This window comes from Taeniopygia guttata, chromosome 1A, assembly GCF_048771995.1.
Source record: "Taeniopygia guttata chromosome 1A, bTaeGut7.mat, whole genome shotgun sequence".
Lineage (NCBI taxonomy): Eukaryota > Metazoa > Chordata > Aves > Passeriformes > Estrildidae > Taeniopygia > Taeniopygia guttata.
The window spans coordinates 10,598,142-10,613,988 of record NC_133025.1 but is presented as its reverse complement, the minus strand read 5'-3'; the positions used below and the strand labels follow the sequence as shown (position 1 = coordinate 10,613,988).

Below are 15,847 nucleotides of genomic sequence, written 5' to 3'. Positions count from 1 at the left end.
TTGGGCTATTTGCAATATGTGAGAAGCAGTTTATGGGTTCTGTAACCTGCTGGGTATCATTCAGTCACCAAATATTTTCCCTTTATAAATGATCAGTGATTTTGGCAAGTGTTTGAGAACTAAGGGAATGCCCCTCCACAGCTAGGAGGAGATATGAAAAATAGGAAATCTTTGCTCCTGGCTGCATCAGCAATTGTACCAGCTTTGTGCTCATTTGTTTTAGGGGGACTCACTTGTGCATTCACTGAGTGGGAATGTCAAGCTGCTTCCAGATGTTGGCCAACTGGGCTGTACATCTCATACTGATGCTGAAATGGTGGTTTTTGCCTGTTTGCTTTGAAATCTTCAACAGTCACCTAAAAAGTAAATGCAACTTCTCACTTGTTTCTTTTATGGATAATTTTAACTTTGATTTTTTTTTACTTTCAGGAAGCTGTCATTGTCAATGGTACCACTGCTTTTAAAAATTGGCTTGTGCCAGGAAGCTCAGTTTACAGGGAATTTTGGATTTTCCACGTGTTAAATCCTTCAGAGGTTATGGAGGAGGGGGCTCACCCAAAACTTGAACAAAGAGGACCTTACACATACAGGTAAGAAAAGACCCTTTAATATGTGACATTGTATCTGCTGAGATAAAATTTATTTTTGAAATTCCAGCATCATACTTCAGTTAGACATGACAAAAATGCCTAAATTGTAGCTACACACAGCAATCCCAAACATTTTCTGGATTGTGTCTCACATAAGGAAAACACAAAAAAGATATGTAACAGGATGTGAAGCTGTTTGCTCTTGAGAAAAATAATAATTCAGCCACAATATCACAGAGATGGTTATATTCCTTCCTGTTCAGTTTTCACCAGCTTTATAATAGAAGAAAATGTGCCAGATGCCCCAAAGCCAAGACATTAGCTTGTCATCCATGCATCACTAATAACGTATTTTAATAATGTGGTTTGGTTTAGGGTTTTTTTTCTCCTTTATGACTTTTTTAATCAATAGCTTTTCTTTTTCTTCAAATTTTGCTCGGAAAAACATTCGTTTTCCTGAGTGAACTAGCTAGGACATAGATGCGGGAAGGTTTTATTATTTATTTAATGTTAAATGTAATGTTGACATAGGACTAGATGATGCTTCCTGAGTTATTAAGCCAAATATTTGTTATCACTGGCACCCTTGTAAGGAAATTGCTTTCCTATGATGATAGGATATTTCTTTCTTGATAACTTTAGGGATGTATATTATATTCACATGGTAGTTTTCCATTTCAGCATCTTCAGCCAAAGTGCCTTTATGCCTAAACGCTTATTTCTCAATGGAAAGAGGTAACTTTTGTTTCACAGAGTACCTGGGAAGACAGAGGAAAGGGTTACATAGGAATGAGGAAAAGGACAGTTAAGAAATACTGCAGAGGGTGAATTCCCACCAAACAGAAATATTTTACTCTGGTGCTGATGATGATGCATTTTTTTTCTCAGGGACAAATCTCTCAGCTGTAAGCCTAAGTAAGACTAAGTAAGAAATGACTATGAAATGAAGGCTCCTCTCACTGCTGCACTCATGCCTTCCTAGGATATTTGGTCTACCTGAGTAATTGTGACATTGAGACTCTCTCTCTCTCTCTCAATATCCCTTTAAATAGTTAATAATTTATTACAGAGTAGAGCAACTCGAAACCACATTAATTAGAAAGAGAAATTCTCCTAGCTTTCAGGTAGATGCTCTACACATTAGGCCAGTAAGTAAAATTACATATATACAAACCAGCTCTGGGAAGCCAAGATCCAGGTGCCCTTCAGATAAGACCCACCTGCACTGGCTTCATCTATACCATGGGGAAATGTTCTTTGTACCTTTTGCATCCCCCTACGCTCATGCTGAAAGATCTGATCTTGAAGTGTCCTGAAGATCCCTTCTGGGCTGGAGCTGTGATAAGTTCTCTGGACCTACAGCATAGACTGTTGTTTGATCTCTGCTGGCTGCTGTCCCCACAGAGGGGTCAGCAAGAGGGTGGGACTGCAGCTAAAGCTGGAACTGCAGCAGAAATTTGTACCTTAGAGATATGCTGACAGGGCATGACTGGCAGAACCTCAGTGGGACTGAAATATTGCTTATAAACCTCTACATGCATATTAAATATTATCAAAGCAACATTATGGGTTTGACCTGTTTCATTGCAACACATGTCTATCAGATTAAATACGTGAGGATTTATGTCTGTGTCACTCCCTTCTAATTACATGCAACCATGAGATAGCTTATGAAATTTGACAAATCATAATTCATTTAAAAATATAAAAATATATAAGGTCCATTAATAACATAAAAATACTAAGGAAATACTTGCTTTCATTTCAGTATCAAAAAATAATATTCCGTTTGTCAATAAGGAAATATTTCCAAAAGAAATATATTTACAGAAAATTGAATTTTTACTTGAAAAGTTTATAAACCTCTTAGTGTTTATAAAATGTTCAACATTCATTTTATTAAAATGTTTATCAACTTTTCAAAAATCATCAGTCAGGTATGGTTATGGTATTTTCTTAAAAGTCAAAGATTAAAAATATTCTCTGTTTGTGTTTTGTATTTTCAGGGTGAGATACTTACCCAAAGAAAATATCACTGAAGGAGAGAATGGCACAATAACCTACATGATGCCAAATGCTGCTAATTTTGAACCTGCTATGTCTGTTGGGACAGAAAATGACACCCTGACCGTCCTCAACCTCGCTGTTGTGGTAAGTAAAGAAAAAAAAGCCATAGTATCCAGATAGAAATGTTGAGGGAATAGGGGAGAAGTTCACAGAATCATGGAATGGTTTAGGTTGGAAGGAAGCTCAAAGATCATCTAGTTCCAGCCCTCCTGTCATGGGCAAGGACACCTTTCACCACAGTGTGTTCAAAGCTCAGAAAACATCTTCCTAGTCAATTTGAACACGGGAATAAATCAAGAGTTTGTGGATGGGTTCCCTTTGTGTATGAAAATGAACATACGTGTTCATGTACAGCATGAACAGTGCAGGGGGATTTGCCATGCATTTTCCATAATTCCCTCAGGTCTGCTTGGCAGGGGAGGCTGCACTGATTCCCACACCCAGTGTCTGCATGGCCTCGCCACCACAGAGCCTGGGCCCTGTGGTGCAGTCCTGGAGCTCTCCTGACCTACTGAGCATTAGCTATTCAAATAAGAACACAGGGATCTCCACCTAGAATAGTACTAGAGACTTTTTAGTCCAGGTGTTTTTGTCTTATCACAGGCTGAGAACGTTTGCCTTTGACTAATATTTACAGTTTCCATACTTATATTCGGTCCTGGTTGTGTTGCACCAACTTTCTGTTTGTGTGCATGAGTGCACAGGATTGCTGTGAGAAGGTGTCTGCAAGGGGCAGAGTATGAAGATTGTTGGTGCAAATACAAAATAAAACCATACCAGCAGTCACAGAATCACAGAAGAGCCCATGTTGGAAGGCACTTCAGAAGATCATCTGATCATAGCTTTTGCAGGTGTTCAGAAGCCCATCTGGCCATGGTCCTGGGCAACTGGCTCTCAATGGTCCTTCTTGAGCAGGGGTTAGACCAGACAGCCTCCAGGGCTCCCTGCAAACTTAAGCTGTTCTGTCATTCTGTGACTAGGGCTGATCTAGTGAACTCATGTAATCAGTCAAGAAAAATGTTCTGCTTTTGTGCTACTCTTATGGCCAGTAATTGTTTTGTTAAGAAGCGTCAGTTTTATGTAGAAACTTAACTTCAAGGGAGTTGTAAATATGGGAACTGGCTTTGGCAGACATTTCTTGGAGTCAGTCTCTGTGATTTTAATTCAAAGCGCATGCAGAATTTTATACTAAACATTGATTTTATTACCATTGTAGGCTGTACCTTCCGTGTACCCAAGCACTCTAATGCAATCAGTCATAAACACTTGGGTGAAATCATCCAAAGCAGCCATACTGCAGAACAGAACAGTCAAAGAAATACTGTGGGGATACACAGATCCCTTCTTAGACAGCATCCCCTTCCCTAATGTGAAGTCATTTGTGGGAGTCTTCTACCCGGTAAGTGAAACCAACAAGGAGGTAATGCCTTCAGCTATTATTCTGTGAATAAAGCTGCTCTGAGGAAGAAAATGCTATAAATTTGTTCAATATTTCTAACTGTTACTCCTTCTTGTTGCATCTGTTACAGTATAATGGGACAAGTGATGGACCTTACAGTGTGTATACTGGGGCAGACGATATTACAAAAACGGCAGTCATTGAAAGCTATAAACATGGAAGGTATCATAACATTGTAGAGTAAAAAAAAATATACATTTTCAAGGTATGACTTTTAAAACTTGATTCACTAGGAGCTATAGATAAATGGAATAAAACCCGTCAATGATTCAAAGGAAACAGGATCAAGCCTTGGGCTTAGCAAAATCATCACTTTCTTTTAGATATCAATAGTACTCTTAAGAGCTTGGACTTAAGACAATTATTGATTCTTTGATACAAGTATTTGCTTCTGTTTTGCATTCTTAAGTAGCTAGATTTCTTTTAACCTCTTCTAACGGATCCTGTAATTTATCTGAATTAAAGAACATCTCTATCCTTTGCCTTTGCTAAAGGGTCAGGACATCCAGGAACAGTTATATTTGGTAATACAAGTAATCAAAGTACTTACATGGTAGAATTTACTTCTTGCAGCATGACTTTTATTTTATCTTACAGGACTCTTTCGTACTGGAAGGGTCACTGTGATATGGTTAATGGCACAGGTGAGCCTAATAATGCTTTTTAAAATTTCAACACTTTTCTTGCTAATTCAAGGGAATAATGAGATACAATATTTAAATTAACAACCCAGGGCTTTGCCAGTTCTCTATTCTGTATATTAGGTGTCTATATATATGCATACCTACTACTACTATGATATATGCATACATATGTATCTATTAAAATATATTAATTATTTATTATTGCATATCATTATATATACGCATGCACACAGCCTCTAGATCTAGAGTAAATGTGGAAGAGAAACAAAACTATCCAGTTCTCTTGTTATTTTCAAAGAACAATATAATTAAGATTCCTTTTCTTTGCTATAGTAGTTGAAAATTATCTTGGCATTTTAATAATGTACATTCATTTACACTGTTGAAAATTTAATTAAATGTACCAGAATGGCCATCCTGGTATATGAAGAGAAATTGAGGCAACAAAGAAGGAGGCTGTCAGATGAATGGCTTGCAGATCACTAGAAAATGAAAAGGAATGAAGAAGAAAAGTAGTTTAGACTGGAATAAATAGACTATAGACAAATATTTTTGAATTTTCTTTGAAATGCATAGATCAACAGCAGAGTTGTTTAAGATACATTTGTTCAAGGTGGTATTTTTCTTTTTGCTTAGTGAAAGCATTGCTGTGGGGACACCACAACCTGTAGAGCTGAGGCTGGCAGGTGTCTTGGTGGAGGCTTTTGTAGAAAGCTTCAGACCTCCAGTTAATGAAGGCTTTTGTGTTAAGTTGTTTTGTTTGGGTTTTTTCCCCTCCATTTTCCATTCTGCTTTACCTGGCATAGATAATTTTCCTTATAACCTAGACTGTGCAACATGATATTGTGAAGTATTTAAAATACATCGCAAGAATCTGATTTTCCAAAACTCTGTGAGCCACGAAGGATTAGTTCCTTATTAAACCATGTAATTAATTTTATAAGAAACAATATTTTCTTACATTCTAGGACTTCTCCTCTTTCTTATGGGGCCTGGCACCTTTTTTTTTTAGCCAGGGTCAGCTTTTTGTTTATTCTTCTTCTGTAACTGATGGCATAAAATATGCCGCCAACTAATTAAGTGCTCCAGTACAGTGAAAATGAGCTTTTACTTGTGAGCAAAGATTGCTGCACAGTTCACAAGGTCATTCAGTGTGACTGCTGTATTTGGAGATGCAACAGGTTTAAAAAGTTTTGTCAGTGAGAATTCTACCTTATTTTGTAAGCTTTCACACGAAACCATAACATGTATAGTATTAGAAAATACATAGATAAAAAATATAAAACAATATAATTGTATAGGGTTTGACATGACTTCCTGTTTGCCAACCTTACAAGAAAGCCAAGATGTAGAAACAGAGTGTGTGTTTAGGATGATCTTGAATGTTTGAAAGAAAAGTTCTGTCAGCAGTGGGCAAGTGGCAGTATGTAATTTAACCTTTGTGCTTTTTCCAACTGGATTCAAAGACATGTTTGCAATTGTTTGGTTATGGCTGCTGCCTAGGAAACTAAACAGAAATTGTTGCAAAAACTAACAAATGTACTGGTTAAAGGTTTGTTACAACACCGTAATTGGGAAAATGGCAGAGGCTCCTCTTACATAACTCTGGGTGCTTGCAATGCAGAAATAGAAATCTAGGTTTCTGCACTCTTTTAGAGCAAGTGAAGCAAAACACCAAATTGCTACTCCTCTGACTTATTTTACATACCTACCATGGGGTGAGGTGTATTGTGCTCTAGAAGTGGCTTCCTCCTCTCCATTAGTTCTAGAAAGACCTCAGCTTCGAGACCCACTCGAGCAATCTCTAGCGGAAAAGGTTTAGCATTGATTATTAAATAGTGTTGAAGTCTAAAGCTGTGTTTCTTACAAGCAGAGTGTCATAACTGTGGGTGGCTCAAGCATCTCCAACAAGGTTTAGATCTATAAACCTAGGTGCATAAACCTTGAAGCAGTGACAAGAGGCTTTTGGCTTCATATTAAGCACGTTTTTTTTGGTTTTTAGGTTTTTTTTATATCCTCTGTTTTACATGGCCTTAATCATGTAGCTTCAAATCTCGGGGCAAAAAAGAAAGCTGCTATATCTTGGCTCGCTTTCAAAAACAAATACATGTTATCTGTGAATGCCTGTCAATGTGCAATAACTTACATAAATATTTTCCCCACAAATGACTCGTATAGTTTACTTTCATCACAGCTTTACAGGAACATAACAACTGAGTATTGACATAGAAATTAAATCATGTCTTCTAAGTGGAATTTCTTTCAAGCTCTTGTTTTATTTTATTCCCAGATGGAGCATCCTTCCCGCCATTTGTTAAGAAGGATCAGGTGCTACGCTTCTTCTCCGCTGACATTTGCAGGTAGGCTGCTCCCTTGCTGGAGTGTGTTCCACCCAAGGGTGTCTCTGAGTGCTCTTTGTTTTCAGAGGGCAGCAGCAGTGGCTGTGCTTGGGCTCAGGTCAACCAGGCAGTGCAACAGAAACTTTTCATCTAAAACACGAGTAAAGTTGTGAGCTGTGCTCATGGTTCAGAGCCTGATTCTACCACTTTTAGGTCAAGTAGCAAGCTAATACAATGTACTTTATTTCAGCCAGTTACAGATGTATATTCAGGAAAATGTGACATTGTGAGGTGTTAGAGATCTTTAAAAGGCACTGAGGGCCACAGGATTCAAAGTCATGGACTTCTTCTAAGATCAGGACACAGCCTTGTTTGGTCTGAGAAGACAAGTACAGCAGGGTACAGTTAGGTCCATCATGTCTGGAAAAAATAATTTATGCAGAATAGTGTTTACTGTCAGTCAATAGATACTCAAAATTGTTTTCTCACGGGATATTTTTACTTTTTTTATTTTTATGTATTTTCAAAAACTAAGCCTGCTTAATACATCCTGTGCTGATGACTTTTAAGCCTGCTGCTTCTGCTGGGTTTTCCAGCATCCCCAGGTTCTCCAGTGGGATCACTGAAAGAAATGTTAAAAATTTAAAGTGCATCACAGTGTATTTACTTTGGGAGGTTAAAACCCTTTATTTATTTTGCTACCAGGAAACAGATGCTTCCTTTTTACTAAGTTTAAAGTGGGTCATTTGCTTTGCAGAATGTTTTTTTAAAAGATCAGTGTTTTACCATGAAGTTAAAGGGATTTTTTTTGAAGCAATTTTATCAATAAATTGGAAAACATTTCCCAATTCATAGAAAATGTAATTCTATTCAGAGGAGAAATGATAAAATTCTTTGGATTGATTGTACACACAGTTTGAGAGATCCCTCAGGCCACTTAAGTCTCACAATTCATGAACAGAAAAGGACAATAACAGTTGTCCTAATGTCTTGCAGAAGCAGGGTCAGGAAAACTTGTTCTGTCCATGTTGCAAAACCCTTCTTTTTTTTGGCTTCAATGCAAAGTGTTGGTGTCGTGGTTACATTACTGTGTAGCAACCTCTGTATCAGCTGATACTGAATTAGCAAAAAGAAGCTTAAGTAGTATTATGATTCATATGCAACAGAATAAAGTTACATGCAAGATGCTATCTGCATCATAAAGCTTAGATTACTGTAAGGTCAGCAAAAAAACGATATCAGAGATGCTTTATATGGATAAGCATCTCTACTGTAGTCCAGAAATTTTCAAAATCTACATTATGACTGTGGGTGTATCTGTGCATAGGGAAACGATATCTCAATTAATTCATTAGTTTTGTCTATATTATTTATCATTAGAATTTGAACTCTTGTCTGTTGTTTTGTGTATTGTGATGTTCACCACTGAGCTTGTACATCCCTTAGTGAAGGTATGGAATATTCTCCATTACAGAGAAACACCCCTACAACTCTCTGAACAGTGTGACAGGAGCCTGGACATCTCGTCCCTGTGGGGATTGTTTCCTTTAAGAGACAGGCATTGGGGAAATCCCTCAGGAGCATTGTCACGAGTTTAGACTTTTAATTCAAAAGGCTGAAGCACATTTCTCCTCTTTTGTGTTCAGATCAATCTATGCAGTTTTCCACAGCAAGCAGCTTGTGAAGGGAATCACACTGTATCGTTTCGTAGTTCCTCGGGAAGCTTTTGCATCACCAGCTGAAGTCAGAGACAATTATTGCTTCTGTACGGATCCAGAACTATCAGAGAACTGCACCATAGCTGGACTCCTGGACATCAGTGCCTGCAAAGCAAGTATGGTGGTGACACAGTACTGCCACACAAGCCATTTAACTGGGGACAAGACACTTGTCCTGTAGCCGAGGTGTTACTCTGATATCCAGGATGTTTTTCTGTGAATTCTTCCACAGGTCGCTTGTGAGGCCACTCACATTTCTGCAGCCTTATTGCCCAAAATGAGGACTATAATATTTCTGTATTTTGCATAGTGCTATGCAAAGTTGGGATACCATTAATTATGTACTGAAACTGCAAGAATGTGTGCAGAGAAAGGAAAGGAGGGACACTGTGTAAAGGCCAGAGATGTTTCTGCACCCTGTGTCTGAGGCAATTCACACACACAATTTTGTGTATGTACACAGATAATACTGGCTTAGTGTAGTGTTGGTAAAATAAATATATACTAAGTCTGCATTTGGTGCAGTGAACTGTGAGAGGTCCCTTCAGGCTAAAACAAGATTACGAAGCTGGGCAGGGACAGTGGCAGTCATGTCCTCACCTCAGCATGAAAATGGGAGCACTGCCAGCTCCACAGTGTAGACACAAGACAAGCAGGATTTGTAACTACACTTTATTTCACTAAACAAATTTTCCTCATGACAACAAATAAATCACAAAAATGCTCTAATTTTGGGGTTTTTTTTTTTTTTTTTGGTTTGGGTTGGGGCTTTTTTGGGTTTTTTTTTGGTGGTGGGGCTTGACTATTAACTTTTTTATCAGGATGGTACATCTACATAGGAAAACTGAGTTTGGAAAACAATCTGTGAACATGAGTACCAAAGCAAGGCTTAAAGATTCAAAAGAGTTTGTTTTTTTGTTTTTGTTTTTGTTTTTAATAGAAAGACCGGTATATATCTCTCTTCCTCATTTTCTTCATGCAAGTGAATCTGTATTGCATAGTGTGGAAGGCATGAGCCCAAATGAACAGGAGCACGAGACATATCTAGACATAGAACCTGTAAGTGCATTTAATACTTGTACCTTGGGAAACTTGCAATGTTTAAATTTAATAGTAGTAGAGTTGGCCTTTTACCAGAGGGACAAGCAGAAGATGCAATATATTCATGCTTGCTTTTCTAAGGTCTCGTCTCAAACTGGTATGGTTTCAGCAGGGGAAATTTAGAGCAGAACTTTATCTCGTTCTGACCTTCAAAGTTTGGAAAACCTGTTTTAATTTTTACGTAGTGGGAACATGGGATTGAATAGATTCTGCAAACTGTGAAGTACTTAGTAGCTTTTCTATGATCTTCAGGTACTTTGAGAAAATTATATTCCATGAAACTTCTGTTTCCTCTATACTTAGTTTTAAAAAATATTTCTACAACTAGCCATTTTTTGGATAATTACTATTTCAATTGAAACTAAAAAATATAGATGAGTTGATTTCCTATTGCTAGATCTCTGAAGAGTCTGATTTAAATAGACCTAATTTAAGTCTTCGTGACTTGAATTGTCCAGCAGACCTCACAAACAGAATTAATTTGACTTCTTAAAAATTTCCCTCTATTTCTGTTTCAGTGATTCAGATCTTTAAGTGTACTTACCAAAGTTTTCTGAATAGCATGATGAAATCAAAGATTCCAAAATTCTATTTTTCTTTTACTGTGAAAGAAAAACTAAAATTAATTATTTCTCACTAAAATGAGGCAATTAAACTACGTAACTTCAGTGAGGAGAAATGAAGTTAAATCTTTGTTTCACCTTATTTGGAATAGAGAAATCAATCAGATTTTTCTAAATATTACACACATTTTCCAAGAATCACAGCCTTTTTTTGTGAAATACAGAAAGTAGAAGAAAGATATGAAGAAAAGATTTGACCTTTGTATACATCTGTTTGTCCTGATATGAAAAGTTTGTTTTCTGCCCTATGCAAGTTAAATATCCTTCATTTTCAAAAAGAAAATTTAGCTGATTTTCGATGGAAAAAAAATCTCTGAAACATATCTTTATATGAAATATGACATAACTGATTGAGTAGCTTTACTTTGTCTTCAGGTTTAAATGTAAATTACAAAAGTAACTATGATAAAGCCACAAATTTAGAACTTCTGTGAGAAATGAGAAACCCTCAGATACATTACCATTCCATAAAAATTAATCCTTCAAAACATGAGGATAAAATAATCCCAAAGTGTTTTTTGACACAGTCCATTTATAGATGTTGGCATCTAATTAAGAAATTGAAATTAATGTCTTGTTGGATTTTTTTTCACTGGTTTTAGGTGACTGGTTTTACACTACGATTTGCAAAAAGGCTGCAAGTTAACCTCCTTGTGAGGCCTTCAACAAGAATTGAGTAAGTTCTACTTTTTTATTTTATTTTTAAAGATTTTTTAATAGTGGGCTGATTGGTCTATGAGAGCATCAGTAGAAATGTTTTGGAGAAGAAGGAATAAAAATGCTTCCCCAAAACTTGTTCAGAGTAAATCTTCCTGAGCAGGACTCTGCCCAGGTATTTGAACACACATTTGATTTAAACACATTTGATTTCCCTACAGAAGCTTACAAGGCAAAATGTTCTTTAAATGTTCTTAAAAAGAACATTCTTATATAACTCAAATGGGGTCATGAGGAAGAACAAAAAAAAAAAAAAAACAACCTCTATTTTCTGTAATAAATCCAATGAGAAAGAGAATTTATCTATTCCCTGTCACTAGACTGTTTTATCACAAGTGTAAATGGGTCTCTAGTTGTTTTTTTTTCCCTCTTCATTGGCCCAAGCGTAAATGGATAAACGTGACTTTGGCATCTTGTACATATGAACACCATACAGGTCTTCAACCTTCTCTGTATCTGACTGCCCTTATACAGAAGATTAGACAGGAAATTATGGTTGCCCCATATATAAAATGGCTGTTATTAATTGTAGTTTTGGTTTAGTTTGGTTTTTTTTTCACTACAAAAGTATATTTTAAAGGTATATCTGGAAGCCAGAAATATAATTAGAGGAGAAGAAAAATGTTTAAATAGAGAGTGGGCTTATGTAGCAAACTGAAAGTAACATGCTCTATTTTTTTTCTCATTTCAGACCTTTAAAAAAAGTTAAAAAACCCTATGTCTTCCCTATTCTTTGGCTAAATGAGGTTAGTATATTTTATGTCTATTAATATTCTCTGTTTTGAAATAAACAAACAAAGAAACAATAATCTACCTAGATTTTTCATCTTGGTGCCCTGAAACTCAGCAATTAAACTTATGCTGTGATTTGCACCACACCAAGAGTATATTCAGCAAGTGAGATCTTGCATATGTACCTTTCACTGATGTTTTTCTTGCACTGTTTTAGTCTGCTGTTATTGGGGATGAGAAAGCAGAAATGTTCAGAACCAAAATCTCCAGCCGGCTCGAGCTGCTGAGCATGCTGCAGATGGCATTAATGATCGGAGGCTCCGTGCTGTTCCTGGCCTTCATGGGCTCCTATTTCATATGCAGGTCAAAGAAACTAAAATAAGTAAGTAATCTCAGTCCTCAGCAGTGACTTTTTCTCAGGGTTTCAAGAGTTCAGAGTCATTACCTATTTTGCTGTTCTTATTTTTTTATGGGATGCTCTTAACTCAGGGGAGGGCATCGGGAACTACATGAGAAGAGCAACATTTTTGTTTTGTTGTGATATCTTTAAAATTGACATTTTGTCCAAGACCGTTAAATTGCTGAAAATCATCCTCTAGCACCTTTCTGAGACAGAGGCCACACAGCTGCAGATTGCTGTGCTCTCCCAGGACACCCCCCTGTCTGAGCTTCAGAGAACAAGCTGTAAATTACACTTTCTATTGAGTGGTAGTTTCTCACTTCTTTCTCTCAGTGGTGCATCACTGTAATGTTAGTCTGAGCACCTCCTGGACATACCCACAGAGGCAAATGTATTCCCATCAGGGCAGACTGACCAAGTGGTGGATTAATGTCCTGATATCTGAGGAAGAAAACACATTTTTTGAGTTATTTAAAAGAAGTGCAAAGACACGAACATTATGGTGGAAAGAATGTTGTATTAAAGAGGTATTAAGCTGAAGACTTACCTCACCATATGCTGAATTCTGATTTTATTTCACAACAGGTGAAAAGACTTCAGAGGCAGTCAATGTTTAATTGAAATTTCATCTAAGCAGCTTATTAAAATTCAGAGACAAAAGGTATGATTAAAGGCACAGTCAATCCATGTGCTATGGAATTCAACATGTTTTTCCATTTTGAGAAGACCAGCTTACTAACCCAAATAAGCTAATGTTTTTGAAGGTCCACACTTCTGACATCACTAAAGAGGCCACTGTGGAAACTACACTATCAAAAGACTTTATTTGAAACTTGTTACACATTTTAAATTGCATTCAAGCAGACTGAAGTTGAGGTGCAGTTGGATTTTAGTCCACCTTCTGCCATTTATGCAACTTGCTACGCATTTTCTTCTGGATTTGCAAGAAAAGTGAAAGCCGCTTGTTGATGTTCCGTCTCTGAGCACAGGTTGGGAATGACAACAATTTGGAGCTCATGCTGTGCTCTAGCTGCTCTCATTGCAATATTTCTCTCTGTTCCTTCAGGGAATGGAAGCTGCTGCAATAGAACTGCTCTCTGTCCTCTATTCAGGGATGTGAATTGCATTGAATGTGAAGTTTATTATGTAAAGTTACTAACTGTAATACATGAAGTTTATAAAAGACTTACTAAAATACGTGGTTCATACATTTTATATGGAGATGGCTCGTAGATGCACCACAGTCATCCATCTGTTGATGGAGCTCATCAGCATTTGGCTCCACAGCTGTTTATTAATCCTAACCACTCCCTAACTCCCAACCTGCTCCACTGCTCTTCCTGTTGTCTCCTGTGAGCTTTTATTTCTGGCTCTTGTTTGAACATCAGCCTCTGCACTGCCCTGAGCCCACTTGGCCCAAGGCCTCCCCTTGGAGAATGATCTGATATGTCACCTGACAGGCCAAGAGAAAATATGCCAAAATGCTTCAGAGACAGGAAAGACTAAGATGATTTTTGATCAGAGGGTTCCAATTGCTATAGAAGCACATAAATGAAAACAGGTAGCCTCAATTAATTACTGATAAACCATCTGCCACAAGGAAATTTGTGCAACCATTTGTTTAATGAGGTGCATCAGCTTGTAGATAGGTAGCAAACACTGACATCTCCATAAATAGTTGACATTTTAATTTTATCTGAATACTGTATTTTATTCTGAGATTAAATGGGGCAAATACCGAGTGTTGCTGGGTCTCTTTCCATGAATTCAATACATTCAGAAGAAGAGCCTAAGTTCAGCATTTTCTAAGATTTCTTTATGGATCTTTTATCCCTTTATGTAAGAGCTGCAAAGAAAAAGGGAAGTCAAGCATGGCCAGCCCCTCACATCCTGCTGTTTGGAAACTATGTTACAATGGACTTTAAACCAGAAAGGTTCATCTTGCTAATAAAGCCTTTGGCTGGGTATCTTTAGTAAGGTATTCTTACCTTTGGAAATAAAGGGGAAATCCAACTGACTATAATGCTGGTGTTTTATTCCGTTGTTCCTTGTGGGCAAAGTTTTGTAGTTATCAGTAGAGCTGATGAGTCACAGAAATCCCAAGATATTATTTTTGCAGGTGAGGTCTGGGAGGTCCACGGCTGTGCTCTCCTTCCTGCTGGGAGCTGGAGCTGCCAGCTGCCAGGGCAGATGGTGTGGCTGGAGGGAAGGGCTGCTCTCAGCCCGTGTATTTGATTACCCATGGTGCTGGCTAGTCAGTGAAAAACACCTTTCTCTCATATCCACTTTGTTGCTGGTGTCATATGTGATGCTCTGTTCCCGTATTAGTCTGGGGACAATTTGACATAACTGAAGCCATCCCTAGAGTCCTATGGACTGGTCAAAAATGTATGAGGACAGCTGAAGTCGTCAAGCCACATCTCCTCTGAGATAAACACAGCCCTGCTGTGGTTCAAGATCTGACACCATCTTTTTATAATAAAATGTCTTTTGTGTCAGGATCTAACAACAGCAGTGCTCCTGTAGTTTTTGATATGTTAACATTTCAACTGCATTTTATTTGACTTCAAGTACACTGTCAGTAAGTTAGTGTTTGCTTTACAAGTGTTATTTAGTGCTATGTGGTGCTCCAGCAGCAGGGATCCAGCAAGTCAGGCCATGATTTTAAATGTCTCATGGCCAAATTTTATAGGGACAGAACTATATCTTCGTCCATATGCATAATCTCATTGATCTCAATGCAGGTTTGGGCTTTTAAATGTCCAGCACCTAGATTGCACTTGAATTGTAATTTTTAGTTACTTTATCCAAAGCATCAGTTACAGTTAATTCATGATACTAAGGGTAATATTAAGTATTTACATTTTTTCAAACAGTGCAGGGTAAACTTTTATTAGAAATGTTAATAAAAATACAAATAAAGCTCAAATATTTTTTCTGATATCACTATGTTTAATTGTAAATAAAGCCTTCTGTGTTCAATAATGAAGTGTTCTTGGGTTCTTGTGTCTTCTCATGGTATTTTGGAGTATGTTTTCTTTTTCTAGGAAACTACTTTTGGAAATTGATGGATAACTGAGGCTATGGCTAACCTTGTTAAATCATTTTACTCTGGTACACTGCAGCTTCCTAGAAAGGCATGTTGCTGCATGATACATTAGAAATATCAGTGCCATACAACACTCATTATCTCTGTGGGTCAGAACCCAATGCTAATAACACCAACATTGTGCATTTGATCCTCGTGTGGGCAATTCACTTAAGAGCTGGATTCAATGATCCTTGTGGGTCCCTTCCACCTCAGAATATTCTGATTCTGTGATTTATGTTCTGGATCACATAAAGGAGAAGACTTTGTGGAACAAGGTAAGCACCAGCATGTCTAAACTGAAGCAATTCTATACCAAACCCAGGAATCCAAGCTGGGAGAGAAGCTTGTTTTTAAACCCCTTGAGCT

At 37.5% G+C, this 15,847-nt stretch overlaps 1 protein-coding gene across 7 annotated transcripts in view; it reads left to right on the top strand.

Annotated features, from left to right (window-relative positions):
* The window catches only part of CD36 (CD36 molecule (CD36 blood group)), a 36,127-nt gene extending 20,752 nt beyond the window's left edge, over positions 1-15,375 (top strand). For all 7 annotated transcript variants that reach the window (XM_030291411.4, XM_072919228.1, XM_030291421.4 and 4 more), the window contains exons 3-14: positions 430-590; positions 2,597-2,741; positions 3,874-4,056; positions 4,187-4,278; positions 4,714-4,760; positions 7,051-7,120; positions 8,746-8,933; positions 9,758-9,876; positions 11,144-11,217; positions 11,950-12,004; positions 12,208-12,372; positions 12,976-15,375. In XM_030291411.4, coding sequence (XP_030147271.4) covers positions 430-590; positions 2,597-2,741; positions 3,874-4,056; positions 4,187-4,278; positions 4,714-4,760; positions 7,051-7,120; positions 8,746-8,933; positions 9,758-9,876; positions 11,144-11,217; positions 11,950-12,004; positions 12,208-12,372 — 1,299 coding nt within the window. In that variant the 3' untranslated portion in view covers positions 12,976-15,375. The remainder of the gene's footprint in view (positions 1-429; positions 591-2,596; positions 2,742-3,873; positions 4,057-4,186; positions 4,279-4,713; positions 4,761-7,050; positions 7,121-8,745; positions 8,934-9,757; positions 9,877-11,143; positions 11,218-11,949; positions 12,005-12,207; positions 12,373-12,975) is intronic.
* Positions 15,376-15,847: the final 472 nt, after the last annotated feature.